Source organism: Vanellus vanellus (assembly GCF_965231255.1).
Source record: "Vanellus vanellus genome assembly, chromosome: 1".
Taxonomy (NCBI): domain Eukaryota; kingdom Metazoa; phylum Chordata; class Aves; order Charadriiformes; family Charadriidae; genus Vanellus; species Vanellus vanellus.
Window position 1 is genome coordinate 110,437,221 of NC_138905.1, and position 27,657 is coordinate 110,464,877.

Sequence of the window (27,657 nt, forward strand, 5' to 3'; positions counted from 1 at the left end):
CAAGATAGCACAAAGATGAACTAGAAGACACTCAACCCAGCAAGTTCAGACAATGCAGAACACTTAAATTGACCACCCTGGTCCAGAAGTAGTAGAAGTGGATGTATCAAATAGTAAACCCTAATCCTGGGCCTAAACAAGGGCTGAGACCCAAGTTGCACCACACTTATATGCCTCAGAAAAGGGCAGTCTTACATCTCTACCTGATGCCTTTGCAGGGCAAGCTCAGTTTTATCTACACGTAATTTATACAAGAAACGAAACAGATATACCTATGTTTTCTTCTCACCATAACATTATTCTAAGAACAAAAAAATAACAGCTGAAGATAGTTTGTGTCTCCATAGGAAAATTTTACAAGATTTTTACTTGGGAATAAATGGATATATCCTTGATGTGATGATTCACAAGAAGATTTGAAAATATTTCTTGTTTGCAGTTTTTCCTTTGATCAATGGAAAATACTCACTAACAGTAAAGAAACAGTTGCCACTGGTGGTGTAAGTATCACAAATGGAAAAGGCTTTGATATATGTTTTTATAAAAATGTATTATGTTGCAGTTGCAGTTTTCTGTTTCTTGTTAAGGTTGCCTGACATCTCATTACTGCATTGAAAATAAATCTTACAGTTTTTTACCAAAATTTCAGTATGTAGATTTTCTATTTTGATCATCTGCTACTGGCTGTATTTTCATGTGACTTCTAGTTCTAGTCTGTTTTGCATATTTCAGAAAGAAGATTAAAAAAGCTTTTACCTCTGTTAGAAAAACATTCTGTCTGTCCTACTTTTAGGAAGTTTAAATACCCATGTACTGGAGAAGAGACAAGAAATTTTGCGTGGTAATGCTGCTGCAGTATTGTTTTATGTTAGAAGCATGGTCTCTGCGGTCTCCATTAAAAAATTCTGCCAGTTGTTAGAAAGAGGGAAAAGAACAAGTGAAACAGAGTATGGAGAAAGTAAAATCTTCCTGGGAAGGTATAGTTGAATTAAAATAAGAAGGAGGGGGAAGGGTGAAGAGGGGAAGAAAGTATGAGTTTCTAGCAGGATGGTAGAAATAGGCACTTGAAAAAAATGATTTTGCAGAAAAGACGAAAGAGTTTGTGCCAACTAGAGCTCATTTCACTCCAGACCCTGTAAAGAAATCCAAGAGTGTGTCGTTATTCTGCTCCTACCAGTTCTACCTTTCAAGTGGCCTGCTGAGTTTAGCCCCATTAGGTTCAGAACTTTCTCCTACTGATAATAATTTCCTTGTCTTCAGTAGCCCAGAGTGGCAGTTCTGAAGTTTCTAGTTCCAGTAATGAATAGAGTAAAATTTGCTTCATACAAACTGCCGAGGAATTGCACTCTTGTTCGTCTGGTTGTTTGGTTTTTTGTTTTGTTTGTGTGTGTTTGTTTTGTATAATCTACATATGTAAGATTTTTAAAAATCTGACACTGGAAAGCATCACAAGCAAGGTTGCCTATGAGATGTTGTATTAAAGTGCAGAGTGTAGTGGGAGAGGAAACCTTTCTATGGTATGATTTTATATAGCTAAATTATCAGATTTAATTAAGAAATTCTTTAGATTTATTCTAAATTTAATATATCCAAGTCCCATTATACAATGTGTATTTGCCTTCAACAATGGTAATGATTTTCAGAGTAACTTTTTTTTGTATATTCTTTTTTTTATATATATTTAGATGAAAATGTCAGTTGTTTTGAAATACCTCCAAGCCTTCAACTGGCGATGGATGTGGCTAACCGTAGCTGCTTATTTAGGACAAAATGCACTAGCCATTGGACAAAATATATGGCTTAGCACCTGGACTGCAGAAACAGCAAAAGTTAGTGATTTCACAGAATGGAAACAATCACAAAACTATAAACTTCATATCTATGGACTTCTGGGATTCATGCAAGGCAAGGATGAACATTTATGACTCTTTTCTCACCGTTTGCCAAGTCTGATCTGCCTGAATGTATATTAGTAAAGAAATAACGCAGGTTGTTTCATGAACAGAAGTGTATGCAACACAGTATAATAGTTTAACCTGGGGAGAGGAGGAGACATATACAGACATGTAGAAGAAAACACTATTTAATTTTATGATACTTCTGTGAATTCTTGGAACATCCAAATGTAACCTAATGAAGTTATGTTGGCATCTCGATGAGGAAGGAAATCACTGTTGATGTGTAGTAGTATGTTAGCATGAAAGACTGAATTGCAGGAAAACCACACTTATGAAGTAATGAGATGTATCAACAAAATACAAATACATACATTTGTAAAACTAAGATATGAAGTGCAGCTGTTGGAATTCTCACTGTGGTAGAAAACAGTGACAGAAACAAGCTCCATCTCCTTTTCCTCCCCAACCATTCATACTGTCTTTTAATTTATCCATTCACAAGGTCTTCTTGTTTGCTGTGGTGCTTATGTGCTCACCAAGGGATCCCTCTCTGCTTCTCGGGCATTGCATCATCAGCTGTTAGACAATGTATTGCACCTTCCTCTTCACCATTTTGAAACTAATCCAGTTGGTCAGATCATCAATAGATTCACAAAGGTAAAGGGAGAACTCACACATATTTTTCATTTTATGAATATGAAGCTTGACAGATTTAATTCCATTTAGTATTGTTGAAAAATTAAAGATATCAAAGTAAGTGAATGCAATATCTAGCAATAGAAAGCTGTTTCAGTGCATAAAAACTTAACTGACTCAAGCAATGTTCTTACAAAATCATCAAAGCATGTTGTTAGTAGAAGTTGTATAGAACCTATCCAAGATAATTAGGAGGCCATTCCTCAGACCATTCCTGCAGTGCAACAAGTTTACCAGTGCTAAACCTGATCTGTTTTAAAAAAAACATTTGTTTTTCTTCGATAGTACATTGCATATCAGAATCAAATGTTATTTTCAGAATCAATTAATAATTAAATTCACATTCTCAGACGTATATACACTTAAAGTGAATGTTATTTTCTGTTTTTGTAGTGTTTTGGCTTTAATTGGAAACTCTAATACACATACAAGTGTTATCTACTATGACTTTAATACTTCCCTCTCTCATTGTAACTCGATTGTTGCAATGCATGACAAATTACTTCAAATACAGTGACTGTTGATGTCTGTGTTCTCTAGAAGACTGGTTGTGTAATACACTAAAAGATCAGTTGATTTAGGTTTCACTGAAGCCCCTAGCCTTTGCTAGCAATATATTATAAACTGGGTTTGCAAAAGATTTACCGTGTGCAGTAAGAGATTAGTAATAATTCAGTACACTTCTAGAATTATTAACAGGAATACACAAGAGTTAGGATTTGAATTCCTAGCCTCCTTTTCAGTCTGATATGCTTTACGTAAGCTAAGTAGTAGCATAGCAAAATAGCAAGAGCTGTCTCTTTTTGACTTCACACACTCTGAGCCTGTTCTCTGACATACCATGAGTAGTCTAAAAGCTATTATGTCTGTTTCACTTTTAGACAAATAATAATGATATATGAGTACATTTCATTAGGATATAATCAGGGGGGAATCCTACTAATTTTTATTGAAGATATTTTAATTTGATTCCATTTTTAAAGGATGCTTTCTCAAAGTTTTTAGTAGAATTAACACGCAAAATCTTGATTCTTCTGTGCATTGTTACAGGACTTATTTATAGTGGACATACGTTTCCATTACTACTTACGAACTTGGCTGAATTGTACACTAGATGTTATTGGAACCATTCTAGTTATCACATCTGCCTCACCACTATTCATAGTGGTAGTTATTCCCCTGGGATACTTTTATTTTACTATCCAAGTAAGTGCATTAAGCTTTTATAAGGGTTTCTAGATGTATGTGGATGAAATGTCCCAAACAATCAAGGACACAGGTTTAAATTATTCCTTACTGTGCAAAAAAAAAACCCCTAAGCATACATATATACAGAACACACCTGAAATTGCTTTCAGAAAAAGTCTTCATGCTTCTTAAAAGGAAATTCGAACACTTCTTGAATATGTCCTGTAATGCTTGGGAACTTTTAACAACTTATGTTTTTCTCTTTAGATTTTTCTTTTTCTTAAGAAGATACAATATTGATACAGATTGCACCAAGAAATTTGATGAAGTTACCTGAAAAAATGGGGTGTATATTATAGTGAAAGTTAAAGGTTGAAGGGTTACCTTGAAACAGTGGATGTAAATAGAATGATGCCTAAACTACCTGTGCTATTTTTTGTCTAGAGTGTCAGTCATGCTACTGAGAACCCAAAAAGTAATGTTTCAGAAAGGTTAATGGCAGCATTCCTGTTTCATGATGTTCAAAGTATGGTCTGAGACAAAAGAGCTTAAAAGATTCTTAAAATAAGAATGTAGAGGAAGGAAAAGAGTGCCTGTATTCAGTGTCTGCTAAGGAGTTTTAATACAGACACCATTATATTGAAGAAATAAAGGTTGACTTTCATCTGAGAAAGAAGCGGAATGTTCTAATTTGAAAGTTTACACAGAAGTTTTAGTTGGTTGTTACACACCTCTTGTGGTATAGCACATTTTCTATAGAATTTGGAAGTTACATTATCATATTTTAACTCTGACAGTAATTTATACATTGCAGTTATGTCATCATTACAATGTTGGTGTGTCCCAAGAGACAGATTCTTTTTTTCTATACTGTTTGTGAACAGCTTTTATGTGTAGACACTTCCAACTTCTTCATATTCAAAATATACAGGAATTACTTAACAGGGTACTTAACTGGAAATAAATGTGGCAAATATTTTAAACAATTTGAAAGAAGCTGTTGCAACTTAAAATGTCTGTTTTGTCTGTACTGTTTTATTAGCGATACTACATAGCGAGTTCACGACAAATTCGACGGCTAGCAGGAGCATCGCATTCTCCTGTGATCTCCCACTTCAGTGAGACTCTTGTAGGGCGATCAACAATTCGAGCATTTGGCCACCAAGAGAGATTCATTAGAAAAAATAATGACGTTGTGTATGAGAACTTAGTTTACTTCTACAACAATGTCATCTCAAACAGGTACTTTACAGCAGTTCTGCATCTGACTGAGACCACCTTCTGTAGAATTCCACAACTGTTGACCTTTAGTCAAAGTAAACCCACTGAGAAACAGAAGGACAAGAGCAGTTTATCCACCAGTCTTTGTAATGAATGCATAGATTATGTCTAAGCATGATGTCTAGGGTGATTTCTTCTTTATGTACCAGAAACTCGCAGGTTTATAGGAAATATGCATGTGCTGTCTGGGATGAGAATATTAAAAAAAGAAATAAAGAAGAAAAAAAAGTTTATCAATAGATCATGAGGATGGACTGTACAACATTTCAACTAACAGTTCCTCTTACAAGTTTATGAACAAATCACATTTGTATCTCAGTAGTTCACGTGGAAGTAACCTGGTGTCTGTACCTAGAGTAGTAGTTCAGTCTTGGGTTTAAGGAAGTAAGTCTATTTCCTCTCCTTCCTTTGTGATTCAGTTCAGTTACAGGCAGAGATTAGCAGGGAGAAGATTTTCAGTTCTGGTTTTCAGTCATATACCTGAATCTTTTCTAGACAGGAAGAGTAGGAAAGCAGTAGGAGTGAAGGGAGCACTAGCCAGGAGTTGAGAGACCTGTATTTTGTTTTTAGCGCTGCTACCGGTTCTAGGTATGTCATATTGCCTCCCCAGTCCACCTGTAAGATAAGTAGTATCATGTATCATTCCTATCTCTTTTGTAAAGTGTGTAAATTGCTAATATAATGATCTCAAAGAGTTATTATATTAGCAATATGTTCACTATACTATAAAAAAAATGTAGATAATCACTTTCTTCTTTGCCTTGATTTACTACAGGTGGCTATCTGTCAGGCTTGAATTTCTGGGAAATTTAATGGTATTCTTTGCTGCACTGTTTGTAGTACTGGCTGGAAATACACTAAGTTCTTCTACAGTGGGTTTGTCAATATCCTATGCTCTAAATGTAAGTAATAGTATACATTTTTTGCTGCTACCTCATTGCCTATGAAAAGGGAACAGTACATACAATGAAGTTCAGCAGGTAAATATACATGGTGGCATCGAGGAAGCAGAACAGGGTTTTCCTTTGACTACCATTAAATCTGGGAAGCCTCATGTTCATTTTCCACTTCTGAATTTAGATTAAATAGTAATTATTAAAACATATTTAAAAAAACAAGTTAAGGAAACTAGGTATGGTTTATTTTTAAGTTCTTTGTTAAACCAAATAAGAAGCCTAATCATGTACAACTGTTCTTCATATTTGATTTCTTGTTCACTTACTGAATGTTATGTAGGAATGCTTACTTAAAAGTTAAATAAGAACATTTACTTTGGCATTACCGTTGTAAAAGTAATATGTGAGAGCCACATCTGAAATGTGTCTTGAAGTAACGTAAACTATTGATAAGTTATTAGTTAAAATAAACCTTAAGTATTGTGTATACACCAACTAAGCATCCTAGTTTCTTCAGTCTTGTGATATTTAGGAGTCTGGTGGTGTCCAGATTCTTGCTGTGGTAACTGTTTCAGAAACACAGCTGACAGATTCCAATCAATAAAAATTCAAAAAAATACATAGACAATGTCATAGACCTGTCATGGCATATCCACATCACCCCCAACTCGTAAGAGCAATCTCCTTTATATCATCATATACTTGGTGGTGACAGTCACAGGTACTGCATCTTCATCTAATGTCAAATTGACACCATTCTTTATTTAGTTACATACAACATCTCAAAATGGTTGACTCTAAGAATTCTTTTGACGCACTTTTTTCCTATAGAAGTGGGAATATTTAACCACAGAAGTGGTACTATGGAAGTGGTACCAATTCTGTCTGCAGAAGCATTCCCAGTGCTTGAAGATGACAAATTTGAGTGACATGGTAGACCAAATACATATCTCCATTAAAAATTCTTTGTTCTGTATTGCTAGCTTACTTTACCTAGGCAACAGTGCAATAATGTACCCACAATATGAGCCATATATGTTTTTCCTTTCAACATATCATACAATTACTGTACATTTTCTGTTCATCCTGAAGTAGCTTCAGATTTCTGGAGCTGTTGCTTCCATTGGGCAGTCTGAAAGCAGACGAGAAGTGCTCAGGGGAATGCTGAGATCAGTGATTTTCTAAGTGATAGTTCATTTGGTGTGCCATCATTTTCTGTACGCTTTCTGGCTTCTGTGAATAAGTGTCCAGCTTATGAGATGATTAAATTCAGGGTAAGTTTTGAAATCAGTATGCTGTATTTCAGTAGAGTCAATTTTTTACATTCTATTTTACGTTTTTACGTACAATGCAACTATTTCCTCAGATAATTCAGAGTCTAAATTTTTGGGTGCGTAAAGCATGTGAAATCGAGACCAATGCAGTTTCAATTGAAAGAATTTGTGAATATACAAAAATGGATAAAGAGGTGAGCATTCTTCTTGAAATGGTGAGCATTCTTGAATATTTAATTTATGTGCATGGAAAATTACTAACTTAAATTGACTTTAATATTGGTGAGTGGTAGTAGCAGGTTATAATTTGTTATTAAATACCTTTTCTTTTTACATGAAGAACAATATGTAGCTTCTTCATTACATTTATAGTCATAGCAGTTTCATTCCTATTTTGAACAGTAAATTTCTTGGCATCATCCTTAGCAATAGATTTTGTAGTAAGACTAATGCAGCTACGGCTCAGGTGAACTCCCTGTGCTATGCGCAACCAAGAGGAGCATTTTAAGAGGGGAAAAGAGGCCTGTCAGACCACTAACTGTTACTCACCTCATGTCTGGAGAAAAGTTTGTTTCAAACTGATTTGCCTTGGTTATTGTGCCTTTCTGAAAGTAGTGTCCATGTCAAGTATGGAGGCATAAGGGCCTTGGTCTGTCTCAGAAACAAGACTCTCTTCTACTTCTTCATTCTCTTTCACCATTCCCCCATGTTTATGTTTCTTAAACTTTGTTAACATCTTTTTGTTCTCTCCTATTCTACTTCTTAAAACAAAATGTTTCTCATAAAATACACATTTTAAATGTCTGGGGGATTAGGCATCAGATTAAATTCAGTTCCTGCCAATTGATGAAACTGATACCAGACTATTAGCAACTACCCAGTTAAACTGACTTTACTTTTTTTAATGGGTGTATAAGATGTTGTTAAAAAAACCACAACACAACCCAAACACAAAATCATTAAAAAAAACAGTTGGAATGTTTCTGCCCAGTGTTCATGAAAGTAAGTTCTCCTTCCCTTATATTGCATTGGAATTATCCTAAACCTGCTGTGATTTTTAAATATATATATATAATTTTCCTAATATTTTTATTAACTTGTAATGTTTTTACTGTCATATACTGAAATACCAATGGTTTTAATTCCAGGAACCATGGATAATGTCAAAAAGACCACCAGTGGGGTGGCCCGATAAAGGAATAATAGAGTTTGTTAACTACAAGGCTCAGTACAGGAAGGATCTTGGTTTAGCCCTGAATGATGTCTCTTTTAAGACACGGAGTAAAGAGAAGGTAATGTATATAATAACAATAAATCAGAGGTATAAAATTGTGTTTCCCAAACTTCTACTTCAAAAAAATTTCGTATGAGGAGTCTCCAATACCCAATACAGCAAGATGATGTTGAACAAGGAAGTTAAGTGGATAAGACATTAGAAAAAAGACAAATGAGAAAAGGAAAAGTATTTTGTCCTACTATGTAAAAAGTCTTACCCCTGTTAGAAACTGAGATAATATTTTATGAATTTGGCAGTTTTAAGGAAGATCCAAATTAAACCTGTAGCCTGTGCTGAATGTATATGTAGAAAAATACACTGCCAGATTAGTGCTAATGAACTTTGGGGTTGGGATCAAGGAACACCAAGTGAGACCTAGTTTACAGTCATTGGTTTGAGCTGAGGAGTGCTAGAAAAAAGGAAGGGGAAATGGGAAGGATTCCCACTGAACCAGGCATAGACTGTACAGCTTCTGAGCTTTCTTCACACTCACGTGTTCCAAAAGTGAGTTTTAAAGAGTTTTATGCACCTATAGGATTGCATGTTGGTGAAAGAAACCTAAGTTTGAACTGAAAGTTGAAACTGAATTCACTAATCATTTTTTCATATAGAATGTGTAGCATGGAAAGTTACAGGCTTTATCAGAAAACTTTCTGTTTCAGATTGGAATTGTTGGAAGAACAGGAGCTGGTAAATCAACACTCACAAATTGCTTGTTTAGAGTTCTAGAAGGATCTGAAGGCAAAATAATTATTGATGGAATTGATATATCAACTATTGGACTCCATGACCTACGTGGAAATCTTAATATTATTCCACAGGTGAGAATGTTTTAGAGAGAACTATTTTACTTTTTATTTTTTTTAGAAATTATAACCCCAAAGTCCACAGGCTGCCAAGAGACAGAGGCATAAAACTGCAATAGAATTTTACTGATCTTTGAAAACTTTGTGATGGCCTCTCAGGTTTTAGAATTGAATGGTTTAGAATCTTAGCTATTTGATTAGACAGTAATCTTCAGTGCAGCTGACATAATGCTATCCTGAAAAATGTCACAACTGCATGTTGGCAATTGTGTGGAAGAAGCCTCAAAACAGGGAGACCACAAGTAGGACATTAGGTTTTATTATGCCAGGTTTAGTTTAACAGTCTTAGCTAGAATAACTCATGTTTTCCAGAATCTGTATGTGTGTAGCTACATATGGTGTTTTCAAGTCCCACCTGAAGGCAAAAATATTTAAAAATTACTCTAATTATGTCTGAAGAACGTAGGGAATAAAGGGACGTATGCATGAATCAGGTAATGTGCATTTAAATTTATCTGCTATGGTCTGTCATGTAAAGCTGTCCCTGCTTACTTCAGAACAGGGCAGGAAACTGAAGGTTGGTTCCCATATCATTAGGATTGTGTTTGTGCTGGTAAACTGACTACATTGAAATGCTCTGGTATAAAGTAAAACCTAGACCGCAGATTTAATGGTCACCTGAAGACTTTGTGTGTGTTCCCTGAATGCCATTCATAAAACTGTTTTTGTGCATGGGTGATGTTGACATCACTTATAATAAATTTATCTGACATTTTCCAAAGGAAGGTCTGTTTTTATTCTAGCTTTTCTGGAGCTGTAACCCTGGTGATATTTCCTGTGTGTCTCTACCATAGACTGTGCATGGAGACGAGGCTAATATTTAAACCAAAATATCTTGGTTCTTTCCAAGAATGAGCTGAATAGAAAAAAATCTTTCAATCCTTGGCTGCTTTTCCTTTGTGAAATATATTTACTCTGGGGAATGATAAATTTACAGTTTTTAATACAAATTTTTGGGTCAGAAATGACAATGCTAAACCAAATTACTTTATGCTGCAGGACTTCAAAATTCATACATGCTCAGTTGTAATATTTTTCTTGTTTTAAGCAGCTAATGCTCTATGAATCTGCACAATGTCTAACAGTTGTAAATTACGCAGTATTTTCTCAACTGCAGTTGCAGGTCTGATTTACTGTGGATGACACATATTGGATCCATATCTGGGCAACTAAATTGAGAGAGTACAGGAAAGTTTAGTCAACTAACAAGCTGGGATCAGACAAGGAAACTAGAACTGGAAGGGTAGAAAAATGGAGACTGGAGCTTGTGGAGAGTGGGTGGAGTCTGGAATGTTGAATGTGTAGGTCGGGAGAATGGAACTGGATGAAGATAAAAGTCTGGCACAGAAAAAAGGGCATGGCAAGATACCAAAGCTTTCAGTGTGCACATACCTTTTTGGATCAGTCAACTATATCTCATACAAACAGTTTTTAACAATCATATTAAAGTACAGAGTTGCAAATTACTTTAATGATGTTCTAATGCAAGTAACGTGAAGTTTAAATGAGGAACAAGATCTCATACTATTTTAGCAGTCCTTTTTGGTCACCTAGTTCCCTCAAAGTTATCGCTGTTCTGCTTGCATGTAACTTGCTAGTGAATGTTGTTGACCTTTTACAGTCTACCTATTTGGTCACAGCCACTGTGATTGCACTTAGTCAAGGTGTCTCTTTGCTGCCTCTAAAAACATCAATTCAGTTGATAAATCTGTGCAGATACTCATATGTTGTCAAGTACTGACTTCTTAAATTTGACTTTTTAAGAAAAAGACTTTTGTGTGCATCCAAAAATAGTGTTTAGACTTAACTACTGATTCTTGTTTCTGCAGTCGTAAGTGCTGGATGTGACCTATATGCATCCTGGCATGTACTAGTCTACATGTACTTTTCCAGACATTCCCGGTTGTATTCAGTCCACAGAAGCATGTGATGCTCATTTATGCAATAATTGCTTTTGTTCTTATTGCTGAGTATGTCACCTTTCCTGTAGAAAATTAACGATATTTGACTTACAATCATAGCATTCTGATTTTTCTTAACAGTGCTCATGACTGTATCATGACTGATACTTTCATGACTGTAGTATCCAGTGCTTCACAAACTTGACAACAGTAATAATTCTTATGTTGTTGCAGTTGCCAGGTGCTGGGCAGGTCTTTAATCAGCCATAGAACTGGTAGCACAGGGAATGCATGAGAAATTTTTTGCTCTTTACGTTTCACCTTAATGAAGAAACTGAGTGCACTGAGACCCCACGTGATTTTTGTCTTTTCTTCCACCAGCTCCAAAATCTCCCTTGCAAAGCTTTATTTCCAAAGTTATTTGTCCCAGTTCCCTATGTTGATGTAAGGATTTATGGCAGGCGGTTTTAGGTTTGTGTTGGAATTGTGCACTCACATTCTGCTGTTGTTTAGGATCCTGTCTTGTTTTCTGGGACAGTACAGTCAAATTTGGATCCACTTGGAAAACACTCTGATCTTGAACTGTGGGAGGTACTGGAACTGTGTGACTTAAAGGATTTTGTCCAGTCACTCCCAAAGAAGCTCCTTCATGAGATTTCAGAAGGCGGTGAAAATCTCAGGTACATAAACAAGAACGTGCTATTGCAGGTATTTTCTAGTACTGTAAAACTAAGCGTTCCTTCCAGAGAATTTACTTCAGAAAGTGTCAGTACAACAATGACACTTCTCCTGTCATTCTAAGTAGAATTACTCTGGTAATACGAGTTTCTCTGAGGTAGCCAACTGGTCACAACTGTATAGAGTCCTGTGGCCTGTGCTGTAGGGGAAGCCAAGGAAGTAGACTATTTTAAGCTCAAGTAGGTGTAAAGGGTGGGGGGGAAGGTGGGGGGAGGGAGGCAGTGCACACACCACCTAATTAGATTTGGTTAGAAAAATACTCATTTATTAAAATTATAAAAAAACCTAAACCAACAAAACATAAAACAACAAAAAAAAAAAACAGCCACCAAACCTGGAAAGAAGGTCAAACTGCAGAGAGCTTATTCCTTTGCTTTATTGGCTTAGGCAAAGCAACTCATTTTTTCCTTGTAAAACATTAACCCATAGTTATGTAGGAAGGGTGACACTTGAAATGAAAGGACTCTAAGCTCTAGGAGACAAATACGGAAGCTTTCAGCAGCAAAGGGGCAGGTCATAAATGGAGTGTACTGAATATCAACTTGATTTTTTTTGACAGATCATTTTCAGGAGGAAGTTTCTAGAAGGCATACACCACAGATAACATATAGGACTATCCAAACTTTTACACTGAACATTATTAAAAAGTTGTTTAGCATTCAGTCTGGCTTATTCCAAGTCCCCATTGTAATGTGAATATAGAAACTGAAGGCAAGACTAGGTTTACACTACAAAGTTCAGGCATAGGTGTTTAGGAGTCACACCTTAACTATTATTGGTATGCTGAGGAAGAAGAGTTCGAAACTTCCAAAACAAAATGAACATATTTCACTAGTCTTTTCAGAAGTATGAAGTGTTGTTAAGAAAGATAGAACAGATAGACAGGCTCCACGGTAATCCCAGCGTTATATTGCTCTCCCTTCCACAGTGTGCCTGACCTGACCTTCTCAAATGTATTTTTAACAGTGTTGGGCAGAGACAGCTGGTCTGTCTGGCCCGTGTTTTGCTACGAAAGACAAAAATCCTGGTCCTGGATGAGGCGACAGCTTCTGTTGACATGGAAACAGATAACTTGGTGCAGTCCACCATCAAAAGAGAGTTTTACAACTGCACAATATTAACTATAGCCCACAGGCTACATACAGTCATGGATTCAGAGAGGTATGTATGTTTTGGTAAGTGATTTCAAAAATAAATAGTTTATTTTGAATGTATCAGTTTTCAGACTTAATACATTTTATGCTCCAACACTTTTTACTGTAGTATCTTTGTATCTGTACAATCCAAGGTATCACAAAAGACTTGAGTGTCAATCTTAATTAAATACCGATAACCTGTGTTCTGTTTCCTCCTTCTGGTTACAGAATTAATTTAATATTTTTGCTGTTAAGGTACAGGTATAAGCTACTATTAAGACCACTTAATTCTCTAGAGTACATGGACTATACTGTAGCATTTTTACCAATTAAGCAAAAATGCCATTTTCAAAAGGCTTTCTTAATATAGGAGTTCCTAGCTTTAGAAGCCAATGAATTACCCAGTGCAATGATATTTTTTTTAAATAAGAGTTCCCGTTATCTAGAGGTATCTGTATTAGGACTAGAAAATATGGTTGAAGAGCTGATTTTTCTTCTCCTGTAATCTTTCTGCTTTTTCATTGTAGAGTGCTTGTTCTGGACACAGGAAGGATTCTAGAATATGATACACCACACAATTTGTTACAAGGAAAAGGTGCCTTTTCTGACATGGTTGCAGAGGCTGGGATAAGAAGATAAAGAAAACTACTGAATGAATTCTTAATGAAGATGAGAATTCCTTACTCCAGTAAACACTCAAGCGATATTGGGCATTCCACATATACGGAATATAAAATATTCCATATATAAAATAACTCTCTTTCTCAAAAGCTCCCCTCAGCATTGCTGTTTACTACAACTACAATCTGTGTATATTGATCAGATTTCTTAAAATAACTTTCTGATTTTATACAAATCACTTATTTTGATCATATTGCCACTGGAACAACATAATGAAGCAGTAATTTTCATGGTGTGTTTTAACTGTTGCACTGGTAAAAACCAATTGAAAAACAAATCTTTCTGTTCGCACACTGGTTTTGATTAAAAAATAGTACTTACTTAAGTTGCTCTGACATTATTCCCATTTAATTAATATATTCTTATTACGATTGCAAATTCATAAAAAACCAAAACTGCTTATTGTGTGGACATACAGGCAGATGTCATTTGGTGCTGGTTTTTAGGGCATGCATATTTGCATGTATACTTAGATAATTCTTGAGGCAATAAACTTAAAACATTAAGTTAATTTTCCTTATGTTCTTGTGATTTCTGAAAAACTGAAAAAATATTTCAAATGACTGAAGAAAATATGTCAAATAACTGAAAACCATCTCTTATGTATCTAATTGAGCATTACAAAATTACATTGTGAAAGGATCCCAGAAAAGTGGAGTCAGGTGCAGCTCTCTCTTTGCTAGTAGATTTTAATGCAAACCTCAGTACTAATTACAGCAGCAGAACAGGTTATGTACATTTACTGAAAGCGTCAGTTAAACATGCCTATGCTTCTGTAGGCCACAAATATTAATTTTCATTTTTATTACAGTTCCTAAAACTCTTCAAATTTAATACCAACTCAATCTATGCAATCTCATTTTCAAAAACTGAGAAGATCCCCATCAACTGCTTAAAAAAAAAAAAAAAACAAAAACAAATAACAAACCCAAAGTACATGAATAAAGTTTCAGGCTACAGCCCTGTTGTATTACTTTAATATTGACACCTGGTTAATATCAAGTAGGATCTTAATTTCTTGCCTGATAGCAAGCAAACTATGTTTGCTGTTTTAGAAAGGGGGTGAGAAGTCATGGAGGCTCTTTGAAGAGAGTTCCTCAAAGATGTGATTGTACTACAGTGAGGGCGAATGATTTCTCTATCCTTTCCTGAAGGTAAAAAAGAAAGCCTGTCTTCCTACGTTAGAAACAGAGTACTCTAGTTTATTTAGTTGTGTTTTGGAGCCAATTATACTGTCACTTGCACAAAACTATTAGAAGCATCCAACGATTTTAGACTAGGAACAAACTTGCCCAAGTAACTATTATCTTCTGAAAATCCTGGAGAGACTGGTATGGCGGAACATTTCTGTGGCGATAGAACAGCTTTCTGCTTTTCATCTGTTTTCCTCTTCTTTCCCCTAAGTGTGGCCAACAGTACCTTCCCAACAGTGCAGAACCTTCTCATACCAACATTTAACTTCTCCACGATGTTCGAAGTGCCCCAGGCAGGCTCTTCTGGGGCTCTGCTTCCCCCAACCTTGTCCCCATCCTTTACGCACCTTCGTGCTCCCCTCCAAGCCCACCCTTACCTGGAAGTATTTCAGGCAGGAGTAACTGGAAAGGACTGAAATGAGTGGCATTCCTAAACGCATTAATAAGTTTTAGGCATAAGGCTAGGGGAGGTAGACTGCAGTACCTCAGAGACAAACCACTTTTGCAAGGTCCAGAGAAAATAATCTGAGGACTGGCATGAGTCCATGGTGGTTTTTACTTTTTAATTTAATTTTTTTTAATTATTTTTGGGGAGGAGCGTTTTCAGTGCTTACTGGCAGGCTGACATAGCCTTACAGCTTCAGATTACCTTCAGACCACAGTTGGGAAAAGCTGCGGACTGAATAATTGCAAAGTCAGAGAGAAAAGAAAGTGGTGGACTAGTGTCAGCAAAAGCCAAATAGCCATTCCTTCTCTTTCAGCAAGCCGTAGTCCTCATATATAGCAATATTTTGAAAAATGAGGTGCAGTGGAGGCAGAAGGAGTATGATGTGCCCCTGCTATGGTATGGTGAAGCAATAGCTTACCAAAGTAAACCATCTAACAGGCTTAGCGTCAGCAGGAAAGGGCAATTTTGCAGTAAGAATATCACCCAGGGTCTGCAACCTCTACCTCACACACATGATGTCAGAGACTCACTCTAAGAAACAAAGATGGGCCGCTTGGCTGCCTCAAGATCAACGTAAATTCAAGCTTTGCAGTGCCTACCAAAACCCACCAAACACAGTGTCACTGGTGAACTCCCTTGGCGGTACTGACAAAGCCATGTTGTAGCCCTGAAGGCCAGCTCAGCACCTACCTTCCCTCTCCTGCACTTTCTCCTCCAGACACCAATTCTCCTGTGCCTCTAGGGCATTTGGGGATGAGGTCTCAGACTCATCCTGTGGGACTACTGTTGGGCACCTGTCGTGGTTTAGGCCAAATCCACTACTGGGGACCTGAGGGACCCCAGATGGGACCGACAGATGCTCCCCTCTGCCCCTCTTCAAAGAGAGAGGCAGAGAAGGAAAAAGAGACTTATGAGTTTAGAAGGAACTAAACTACTTTAATGAAATATTAATAATAAAATAGAAAGAAATAATGAAAAATATATACAAAACCGTATCAAGATCCCGAGATTACAATCACGTCACCGGCTGGCACTGGGGCAGTCCCAGGCTGGACTCAGTGATGGATGGGAACTGGATTCCGGATCTGGATTCAGGGTCGGGATCACAGGCAGACGAACAGAGTCCTCCTCAGGCGTCGGCCATTGAAGGAAGAGAGAGTGACCCTTTGATCCCTCAGCTTTTATACTGAGCATGAGGCAGATGGGATGGAATACCCCGTTGGTCAGTTTTGGGTCACCTGTCCTGTCCGCTTCTCCCCACAGGTGGGACCCCACTATGCTTTTCCGCTTCCGACCCTCCAACGGGGCAAATAACAAGGTTGGCCTTGGGGGTTACAGCACTAAGTATAAGCAGGAGCCTCTCTGCATCCCATGCCTGGGCACCAGCTATAAACAACCGGTCTTATCACTCTGAGAGAGCGAACACTGTCTGCACAATATGCAGTTAATTTCAGTAGTTAGAAGAGGCCCAGCTAAGCAGCAAAGTTACTGAACAAAATTGGTTCTGTTTTACCTAAACCAGGACAGCACCCACCACCTGTGAAAGGCTCTGCCCTGTATGGGCCACTAGCTGCTGAGAATGTGCTTGGGGCCATACTCAAAGGGGCGCCTGACTGGGCAGGTGACCTTCACTTGCTTGGAGATAGCATGAGGGACCCAACTGCTGATCCCTTTGAGGAGCTACTGCTCAGCCTCCTTTCCAGCTAGGTTGCTGTGATTAGGGAAAGGAAGGGTGGGAGATCCAGGGTATCAGGGCAGGGTCTAAAGGGAGAATGAGGCTCAAAAGGGCACCATGGCCCTGTTTTTCCTTTCTCCACATCCATCCTGCAGCTGTTGACCAACAGGAGGAAGGGTCCTGCCCCACATCCTGCAATCCCGCGGGCAGGGCACAAGGAGCATGAGCACAGGAGGGGTTAGAACTGCTCCCATTCCATTCGGGACCAAGTTCACTGTCTCCCCCCTTTGACCAGGGTTTCCCTCCCTGTTGTTTCCTCTTTCCTCCCAGTCATCCCTTTCTTTTCCTTGTACAAACCTGCACTTTTTTTTCTGTTCCATTCTTCCACCCCAAACCACAGCTTAAGGAGAAAGGGTTTTTTCCCTTCCCAACCCAGTTCCCAACACTCCTCTGTGCCACTTCCCAGCACTCCAGGGTACAGCAAGCCCTTGACAAATTGAGGGATTACAACCTCATCCTCTAACCTCCAAAGGAATTCCAGGAAGACAGGGAAATAGTGCTGTTAGTATTTCCTTGAGAAACTAAAACAAGACATGTCCAAGGGATAGAAATTGCTTTTATTAAAAACATTCTAAAAGATTATTTATAAAATGCATTTAATCATCTGCGCTTGGAAACAATTCAGGAGCATATAATTGGTGAGGCATCTTGTACTTTCAGAATTTCAACTCACAAAACAAGTTTTAGCTATATAAACTCGTTACACATCTAACACCACAGGCAACTCAATTTCAAGGATTGTTTGTAGAAAGATTTCAGTCTTCAAATACCAATTTGTTTAAGAAAGACTTTTGGTAAGCAGTACATATGCATACCTGGAAATACCCATTGAGTACAGTTGACTCATCTTTAAAATTCAACGGTTTGTGCCAAAATACAGTATTAAAATCAAAAGATACAAAATAAATAACTTGATTGAAGAATTCAGAAAAGTTATTTAATAAATAAGGATGCATTGTGAGATATCCAATGTACAGTAACTTCTCTACTCAAAAAAAAAGATCTGTACAGAAATCTGAATAAATAGCCTTTTGTGATTTTTTTTTTTTATTTTACAAGTAAACAACTTGCCCTTCCCTTACAATTCCCAGATTAACACTGAAGGAGATTTAACTCCTACAGAATGAATGAGTACGTGAAAGAAAAAAAAAAGTACTTCATTTATTTGCATTGAGAGTTTAACAGTTTAAAGTTATTCCCACACTCCTAACTTGCCCCAAGATTGCAAAAAGCTTTTAATAGTTTAACTTCACTGTGATGTAGTTCTGCTTTTAGGCAGGTCTGCTCATTTTACACAGTGCATTAAAAAAAAAACAAACAACGAAGACAAAAAGACCTACTGTAACTCCAGTAGACTTTGAGATGAATCTACAGTAGGGCAGAAGGAAAGGCCACAGTGACTCCAAAGAACCCTGAACACATGTTGAATTAAATACATACATTTATAACTGCAAAACAAAGGCCCCAGACAGCACCTACGCACTGGAACTGTACTGTATATTGGCATTCATCCATGATTTCTCTGAAGAGGCACTTCTTTCAATGCAGGAGTTTTAGTTACTGGATGTTCCATACAGACTTAGTCAGGGTCTCTTTCAAAAGAGAGGTATAAAGGAAAAAACAAATATCTTCAAACAAATTGGTTTTCCACTCAGGGAAATTAAACAGATGTTAGCAGTATTTTGGGAATCCTCCGTGAAGTTAAACAAAGCTGATGGAATGGTTGTGTGCAACTAAGATTTAACTTAAGAGGTTTTTAATTGGATTACTTCAAAGATATGTTTAGACAATAGCTATGCAAACAGCTGAATCAGCACAATTGATTTCTGGCCGTGCCAGGCCTACTCCCAGGAGAATAATAAGCCTATTTTAATACAGTCATAGGTTAAACAATAAATCTAAGCCCCACACTTTATCTCGGCAAGATTAATAAAAACAAAATTATTCTGGAGAATACAAGAAAACGCTTCGAAGCACCTGTTACTAGATTCTACCTGATTAGGACTGGGTTGATGGATGTAGAAGCCAGTCTTAGCTGAATGAAGTGTTTTCATTCTAGAAAGTTCTACACAGATAAAAGAATTCAACTGGCCTGTAAGTATCAATTTAATCCTCCAAAGAGAGTAGAACTGTCATCAATTTTTATTTTGTTCAAATTGTTATTTTTTTTCTCCTCATGCATTTGCCAGATGGCTGGGTAGCAAAGTATTTGCCTAAAATCAAGTTCCAAGAAGTGCTACCTCAAATCCCGAGTTACACACTCTGCTTCCTTCCCAAAAGAACAGCTACATCCTCTGATCTATGTTCAGTTTAAAGTGGAGATTTGGCAAAACTTAAGCCAGAGATGTGAGCTAAAAGGTATGAAAACAGGTGGGTGAATTTTAATTTACTAGGACTACAGGAACTAGACTTCATTCAGGCAGTCCCTTCTGTCCCACACTGTCTCCCTGAAAACAGTACAGCTTGAGGTACTCCAGGGGACAGACATGTAGGTGCACAACAATGAAAGACATGTTGGTCAAATTCAAGGGAAGATGTTCAGGTGTGGCTTTTAAGATACATAAAATTACGGTAGTATTCAAATAAGGTGGGGGAGGTATAAATATTTGCTGATATGCCCTTGTTCTCTGCGGAGAATACCAGTGGTATGACAGCAGCACCTGTATGTCCACCATAAAAACCAGATCTGGAAGTAAACCCTTGGAGACGCGCTAAGTAACTCTACATCAGCAAGAGCTAAGTTTCTGAATATGGTTTGGCCGAACCATGAGACAATGTGCCATATAGCCTCAGTAATACCATTATGCTGTTATGAACAGCAGAAGAATCAAGTGAGTGCGTAAGTCTCATTCAAGCTGCAACATGCCTTTTAGAAAGGTGCTTAAATGCTCAAATGACTCAATTTAATAAATAAATTTAAGCTCAACACTGCTAGTGCTATGTGCATTAATACTGCTTCACATTCTTTCAAAGTAAATACATTAGACCTGGGAATACCTACAGTACCATACCACGTTATCTCTAACCTTTGGTCACACTCCCTTTATGTTTTAGACATACACCTCTTCAGGACTTGCTAATAAAATTTAGCAAGAAAACGTGGGTGCATCATCAGTAGCATTTTCATCCAATATCCAAATCTACAAGCAAATACAGGGCACTTCAGGACTTAAAAAAAAAAAAAAAAAAATATCACTCGTACCTTTAAAGTAACATCTAGCTTTAACACAGGTGTCCAGTAACACCAAGCTGGAACAGATAAAAAATTAATATAATACAGTTAAGATTAGGCTCCACTGCCAGTCAGATAAGTATGCACCATCAGAGTACACTTTTGGAGAGATGGAATAAAATGGGGAAGAGTTTCTTTTCAGTTAAAATTAGTCTTCCGTAAATGCTTATTAGGAATTTCTATAGCACTGACTTGAAGAGGCCAAGACCCACCAACAATTCCTGCTTGGATAGCTACGCCCATTACAACTGCTAGATCAGGATCTACAGAGATGTTAGGTTCCTTTCCAAAGAAATCCTGAATAACTTTCCGTACTTGAGGAATCCGGGTGGAGCCTCCAACTAACACAATTTCATCCACTTCCGCTTTGTGTAGGTGGCCTTCCTTCAACACTTGTTCAATGGGCACAAGAATCTTCTCAAAAAGGTCCTCATTTAACATCTCAAATAGCTTCCTAGAGATTTCTGTTTCAAACATAACTTTAACAAATTTATTCTCTACTTTTGAAGTGTCTCCAAGATTTTTCAGATCTTTTGGTTTTTGTGAAGGCTTGCCTTTTAGCACAGTGGGTTTTACCTCACTTTCTGGAATTTCTTTTGTAAGCTTCCCTTCTGGCATAGTCAACACCACCCTTAGTGTAGCTGCCTCATGAACAGTCAGATTTAATTTAACCGCTTCCACAGCCTGTCTGAGGCGATGTATTTCTTCTTTTCTTGTTGGCAGAGAACCATACCTTTGATGGAGCTGATCATATAAATACAGCATCAACCTCTGATTAAAATCCTGTCCTCCAAGTTTGTTGTTACCTGAAACATCAGAATAGAACGCATCAGACACATCACCTGCAAAGCTTCAGAACGCAGCACATATCTTCTCTTTTACTGGGAGACGGTGCTCAAGGGCCAGAACAGTGACACTAGGACCAAAAGCATAGCCCAAGAGCTCACAGAGCTGCAGAAATAGACATAGTTGCTATCCACTGAAGAACGCATGATGGACAGTAATTTCCAGGCTTTTATTTAGTAACTATTTTAGCATCTACCCCCCTCAATGTTTTTCCCCTGGAATTGCTCTGCTACACTGTAACAGAAAAAAAGCAGTGGTTGTTAACTCAGAGGTATTCTCTACAGAAGAAAACATGTAACAATACATTTCTAGCTGTAACCCTGTAACTGAAGTGCAATCTCTCACAGTGAATTGCTTTCCCAGGTAAAATTCCATGTTTCAAACTTCACTCTCTGCCCAGAATGTTTTTTTTTTTTTTCTCTTAGCACTTCCAGAGTACAGCTTACTGTGATTATTGTTTTAACAGTTTCAAGGTATCCAACATCTTTATGCAACCACATAAAAACCTACATGCTACTGAAGTATATGTATATACCCTGCTGAAAGCTGAAGAAAGTGATAAAACGCAAACAGTGAACTTCAAGCTCTATTAACAGGTTTATCTTATATTAGCATTTAGAAAGAAAGAGAGAGAAAAAAAAAGTATAATGTATAACCAATGTCTACTGAAAGATTATTCTTGCATCATGTTTTCCAAACTTTTCAAACAATTGTTCGTGATTTTCATTCAACAGAGTTTAAAAAAAGGCCTGCAGATTTCCCTGTGTGTTGAACAATACTCTCAACATTTCCACCGTTTTGTTTTCACTGAAACCAGGAATTCACTTCATGGACCTCTGTCTAAATAAACCAGAATGAAGCTGCTGAATATTTCTTGCTGTTCCACTCTACTGGACTAAGCAGCAGCTCACATCAAAACCTGTTTATTGACGGCAATGCAGACAGTTTGCACTGCATCTCTGACCTGTCTGAATCCAGGTTATCTGAAAAGCAGTTGTGCATTCACTACATTTTTACTAAGCATTGCTGCCAGAACGCTTTGCCAAGTGGCGAATCACTTTCACACATATGTACCACAAAACTTACTTCTGGGTTAACAGCACGCACGTTCCCAAACCCTGCCCAACTGAGCTGGAGCCAAACATAAGGCTAAAGCACTAGTCACTGATTTGGGAAGTAGTGCCAGTTTGGACAAAGGTAATAGGAAGATGTGTAACACCCCCAGCCCTCAGAAGTCCAGTCAAAGTAATTGTGATATGCACCAGCACTTTTACTAGTCAGCACAAAAGTTAACAGCCATGGATAAAATGAAACCACAACTTATTACTTGCAGAGTCGGCCAAAACCTCTGAATTTTTCTTAATTGTTGAAACCAGTCACAAACCTAATTTTGCCTGAAAGGCAGCCGAAAACACATTTGGAGAATACTTTGTGACAAGGCTGGTATGTTTCAAAAAGCCCCTCTAATGGTGACTTCAGGTGAACCTTTCCTTTCCCCCCACTCCATGAAAAAGTAAAGCATTTTTCTCACCTGCCATAGCTCGTGTGAGGAACATCCCTCCCTGCTTGTTCAACAGAGACACATCCAAAGTTCCTCCACCCAAATCCACCACCAGAACATTAAACACATCTGCTTTGTGGAGTCCATAAGCCATAGCTGCAGCTGTGGGTTCATTGATTACTCGCAGAATTTCTAGCCCTACGAAGAGCAAAGAAACCAAGCAACAGTCAGGTATGCTTAAGAAAACTGCAGTCCTCACATCATAATGACATTTTGAATTAGTTGATTGGAGGTTTTTTTAAATCAAACTTACCTTAAGTAAAATGTCAGATCTAAAGAAAATAGTTTTCTACGCAGTAATACTCAGTGAACTCATTTCCTTATTTACGTCTACAGTAGTATACTTCAGCGTCAGGGTGAAGTCATGAACCATGATTTGCCCAAACACATTTCTCCCAGAGAAACCTTGCTAAGGAGACTTATTTAACATGTTCTATTTCTGTTTAAATTATTGTCCAAGGATGCTCTGTATAGTCTTTTTATTTGGAGATTACCAAAAAGACTAATTTCCCTGAAGTTAAACTCACTTCTTCTACCTATCTATGTTTGCATCAGTCAACTGCACCTGTCAGTACCCAAGAGTTCTCTGCTGTTCCTCAGAATTGTTAATGGTCTGTAAAAAAAAAATAAAATAAATCCATCCTAAAATTCTCTGTCACTGATTCACTGTTTCTATATCCTCCACAGACTTCACTGTTAGTGACATAGACCTGAAAGTTTCATAGAAAAATGCTGGAATAAAGAGACATCACCTGCAAGGTTAGCTGCCTTAATGGTAGAATTCCGTTGCCTTTCATCAAACTCTGCTGGCACAGAGATGACAGCCTTTGAAATGGGCATGCCAAGATTGCCTTCTGCCATTCTCTTCAATTTAAGTAGCAGCTGAGAGCCAATATGCTCTGGAGTGATACGAAAGGTTTCATTAGTTGTCACAGAAAATTCGGCTGATCCATTGTTGTTGAAAATCTAGGCAGAAAAAGCAACACAACCCAGAGGTGAGAAGTTTTTTTCTTATGCCCTCCCACCAAATATTTTATTTGCATATAGTCTGCTTATTTTGGAAAAATATTAATGTGCTTTTGCCACTTCCTGAATCATTTTTATTCCTTGACTACAAGTATTATGCAAAAACAAGCCACTTAAGGGGTCCAAGTACAACACCCACTGTGCCCAGATAAAACACATTAAAAAAAAAGTTAAGATCTAGCAACTGTGTAATGAACTTCAACACCACATTCAAAGATAAAAGTAATGCTTTTTGATCATTAGGCTTACCCTACTGATAAAGCTTCCCACAGGGTCTTATTTCTGAAAGAAGGCAAACAGGTTGGTACCGGAACAGTTTCTCTTAACAAGTAAAGAATTCAAAGACTGTTTGCAGTACCTGAAAATTTGTCTCTTTTCAGCAAATACTGCACCATGCTAAATTAATGTAATAGTTTTTTTAGAAAGCAGCTCTCAAGATCTGCTGCTACTCAAGTAAGCACTAGAAAAGTACTAGGGAAAAATGCACTGGGACAGAGAAGACTTTTTGCCTAAGATTTAAAAAAAAAAAAAAAAAAGTGAAGTTCCAGCAAAGCACAGTTAGAATTTAAAGCTGAAATTCATACTTGAAGATAAGGGGCTGGAAGGTTACCCAGAAACACATTTCACAGCAGAAGATAGGGCTCTCTAGAAAATCGCGATCAGCTCTCATGCAGAGGTACGCGACTTCCACAACTGTTTCCTCCTCCCCTCTCTGGATACCTCTTATGGTTTTCAGGCATATCAGATTTAGACAAATGACTCATGGTCATAAGAGGTGGTCACCTACTACATGTTTACAGCGTCCTATAGCTTACTGCTTGGACAGAACTGAAGAAGATGGCTACTTACCTTAAAGGGATACCTGCTACTTTCACTTTTCAGTTCTTCTGAAGTGAAGACTTTCCCAATGAATCTTTTTGCATCATATATGGTGTTCTGAGGATTTGAATCAGCTAGTTCTAGGCCATCATATCCTACATACACATCTCTGTCTGTGAAAGAGACTATACTTGGTATGCTGTTGTGCCCATTTTCATCTGCAATAACCTTCACCTGCCCTGTTCCAGGAAGAAAGACACCAACCGAGCAGTAAGTCGTGCCAAGGTCAATCCCAATTACTTTCGGTGTAGGCATTGGTAAATACTGCTGTGCTAGATAGCCAGCTAACAAGAGAGCCAGAATAGCCGAACCTGAAAAACAGATTTTCAAAAAATAGGGTTAGAGTATCTACTGCTGCAAACTTAGAAGTCAATGCAAATTACATGGTATTATACATTACACCTCATGCAGTTTTATTGCACACTCTGAAGCCCGTTCAGCTACCTAATTAGTTTTCAATTTCTTCAAAGGTCACCAGCAAGTTCAGGTCTCCTAATTCAACAAAAAGAGTCAAAAATCTTAGGCATTAAATACTAAACTGATTTAAAAAAGCCCAAGAGGTACTGCAAAGCCAAAAATACCACTACCCTGTAATAATTCTTTTTCTCTCTGCAAGATAATTCAAAAATCTAGGCTAATTAGTACTTTTGGAGGAATTGCCTATGAATGACCCCTAAGGGACATCTACTTAATGAGACCGCACAAAATCATAGTGAAATGACAAACTCCCGATTCAAACATCTCCTCCAACTTCACTGGAAGTATAAAAATAAGAAGATGCAAAGCCATACTAACACCTCCTATTTCAGTTATAGCTCCCAAAAGAGCATCTTCTCACACCCCCGAATATTTTCTACACCTTGAAATCAAAGGGTAGACTCGTTTAGGTGCAGAGCAGTGGTGTTTTTTTTTTTAATTTTACATATAATCAACAGATCAAAGCATGAAACACAAACATCTAACATAAAGCAATGCCTCTGAGGAGGGAAAAAAAAAAAAGCACCAACAAACAAAACGCCAAGAAGAAATCTAAATAGCTTAAGTTTCAGAGTGGATAAGCGGTTTCCCACAGCAGGGAAGGGTGGTCACAACTGTGCTTGAAACAGACTAGCGAGGAAGAACAGGTTTACTTTTGGCCGTGAATCTGCCAAGGCATTTCTTAGCAATACTCCACAGAGCGCTTCCGCTTTCCAAACAGAGGAACACACCGAACACGCCACAGGAAGCCATGCCACCCTGACAAGCCAGTCCGGTGCGATGACGCTGGCAGAACGAATGGGACAGCCCCAGCCGGTGGCGGTCAGCGCCCACCGCCTGAGGCAGGGTGACGAGGCGCGTCTGGGCCCTGCCAGGCGGAGGCCGCCACAGGCGGGGCGGGGGCTCCCCAGCGCCCCGCCGGCCCCACCGCCGCCCGCCCCCCAGGAGACCGTCCCCTCAGCAGCCCGAGGGGCGGCCCGGGCCCCTGGGTGTATCCCCCCCCGCGTTTACCCAGTACCGCCATCTGCCCGGCCATTGCCGCTCGTCGGCTCCAGCAGCGCCCGCCAACGCCGACTGCTGACGACTCCTTCCGGGCTGCGCCGCGCTGCACGCTGGGACTGGTGGTACGCGCGGCCCGCCCGCCCTTCTGACGTCGCTCTACTGTAGGGGGCGAGAAAACCATAACTCCCAGGGGGATCGGGGCGCGGCTATTTCCGGCTGATACCAGCCAATGGGCTGAGAGAAGAGGCGTCCGGCGGCAAGGGAGGGGAGGAACAGGTAGCGGGGGAAGATGCGCGGTACCCCTCCCGGCGCATGCGCCAATCCGGGCCGGCAAGGTCGCGGTGCCTGCCGGGAGCGGTAGTTCGGTTGGTGGCGGCGCGGCCGCCATGGCTGTGCGGGGTGCACCGGGCGCCGTGCCGGCGGCCTGGTGCCTGGGGGGGTAAGAGCGTCCAGCTTCCCGCCCGCCCGTCCTCCTCCCCTGGGGCAGGGGCAGGCGGCACGACGCCGTGCCGGGCAGGGAGGTAGCGCGGGGGCCCAGCCCGGGCAGCTGTCGCGGCTCCCCCACCTCTCCCCAGCAGCCTCCCGCCGGCGTGAGGCGTTAGAGACCGCAGATCCGTCAGTGCCGAACCAGCAAGGAGGGGGGGAGGAGGGGGACACGGGTTGGCGGGGGGCGGTTCCTTCTTGCCCACCTGAGGTTTAGCCAAGTAAGGAGAATGCGGAGGAAACCTGCCCCTCAGATGCATCCGGGAGGAGCAGGAGTAGTAATTAATCCACGGGATACAACGTGAGGGGCTGTGTGGGTTTGACAAGAAGCTGTCCCTCTGCCAAGCTCTGCTCTAATACGGAGTAACGGATTTTCAGGTTCCTGCAGATCGGGCTTCTGTTTCAGGCAGGAATTAGGTGTGAGAATCTGGTGTTCCCTTAATGCGGTTTAAGTCAGATGCTTTTTAACAGAAAATATTCATAGATGGAATAGCTAGTAACAAACAGCATGGTCAAAGAAAAGTTAGACTAAGTTCTATTGCAATTACCATCTCCAGCACCTCTGTTTCTCCTAAGTGATGGAAAGACACATAACCCGAAAGTAATTCCCAGGAGCTTACTTCTTTTGAGATGCTTCTTTATGCAAAAATCAGCACCACTTTTACTTAAAAAAAAAAGTATGCATCCTCCGTTTATTATTAACATAGTGATGTGATTCACTCTCTGCATGAGGAGGTGGAAGCTTCTTGGTAAGGGAAGAGAAGGTTAAGCCATTCAGCCTTCTTCGTAACTCATGATCTGTTTTCTAATTATGCATCCAACTAATTCATTTTCCATGCATCACAGTTCAATACTTTAATCGTGTTTCTTGAAGTGCCACCGTTGTAATTGTGGTTGTTCTTAAGTTTTTTAAGTGGGGGAAAACTTGTGATCGTTGTTTACAG

General features: G+C 39.0%; 2 protein-coding genes across 2 annotated transcripts in view; one reads left to right on the forward strand and one right to left on the reverse strand.

Moving 5' to 3' along the window:
• Positions 1 to 14,261, forward strand: part of LOC309677287 (multidrug resistance-associated protein 1-like) — a gene marked incomplete at its 5' end in the record, with an annotated part of 38,700 nt that extends 24,439 nt beyond the window's left edge. The window contains 12 exons of the mRNA XM_082490061.1: positions 440 to 500; positions 1,686 to 1,905; positions 2,401 to 2,555; positions 3,645 to 3,800; positions 4,825 to 5,024; positions 5,839 to 5,965; positions 7,326 to 7,427; positions 8,382 to 8,525; positions 9,172 to 9,330; positions 11,790 to 11,956; positions 12,981 to 13,175; positions 13,678 to 14,261. Coding sequence (XP_082346187.1) covers positions 440 to 500; positions 1,686 to 1,905; positions 2,401 to 2,555; positions 3,645 to 3,800; positions 4,825 to 5,024; positions 5,839 to 5,965; positions 7,326 to 7,427; positions 8,382 to 8,525; positions 9,172 to 9,330; positions 11,790 to 11,956; positions 12,981 to 13,175; positions 13,678 to 13,789 — 1,798 coding nt within the window. The 3' untranslated portion in view covers positions 13,790 to 14,261. The remainder of the gene's footprint in view (positions 1 to 439; positions 501 to 1,685; positions 1,906 to 2,400; positions 2,556 to 3,644; positions 3,801 to 4,824; positions 5,025 to 5,838; positions 5,966 to 7,325; positions 7,428 to 8,381; positions 8,526 to 9,171; positions 9,331 to 11,789; positions 11,957 to 12,980; positions 13,176 to 13,677) is intronic.
• A 6,150-nt stretch (positions 14,262 to 20,411) lies between these two features.
• Positions 20,412 to 26,264, reverse strand: HSPA13 (heat shock protein family A (Hsp70) member 13; the record flags this gene model as incomplete). Its single annotated transcript, XM_082480337.1, has 5 exons — positions 20,412 to 21,245; positions 22,817 to 22,984; positions 23,599 to 23,812; positions 24,722 to 25,062; positions 26,240 to 26,264. 5 exons carry the CDS (start codon positions 26,262 to 26,264, stop codon positions 20,578 to 20,580), a joined length of 1,416 nt encoding a protein of 471 aa, XP_082336463.1. The 3' UTR covers positions 20,412 to 20,577.
• Between the last annotated feature and the right edge of the window lie 1,393 nt (positions 26,265 to 27,657).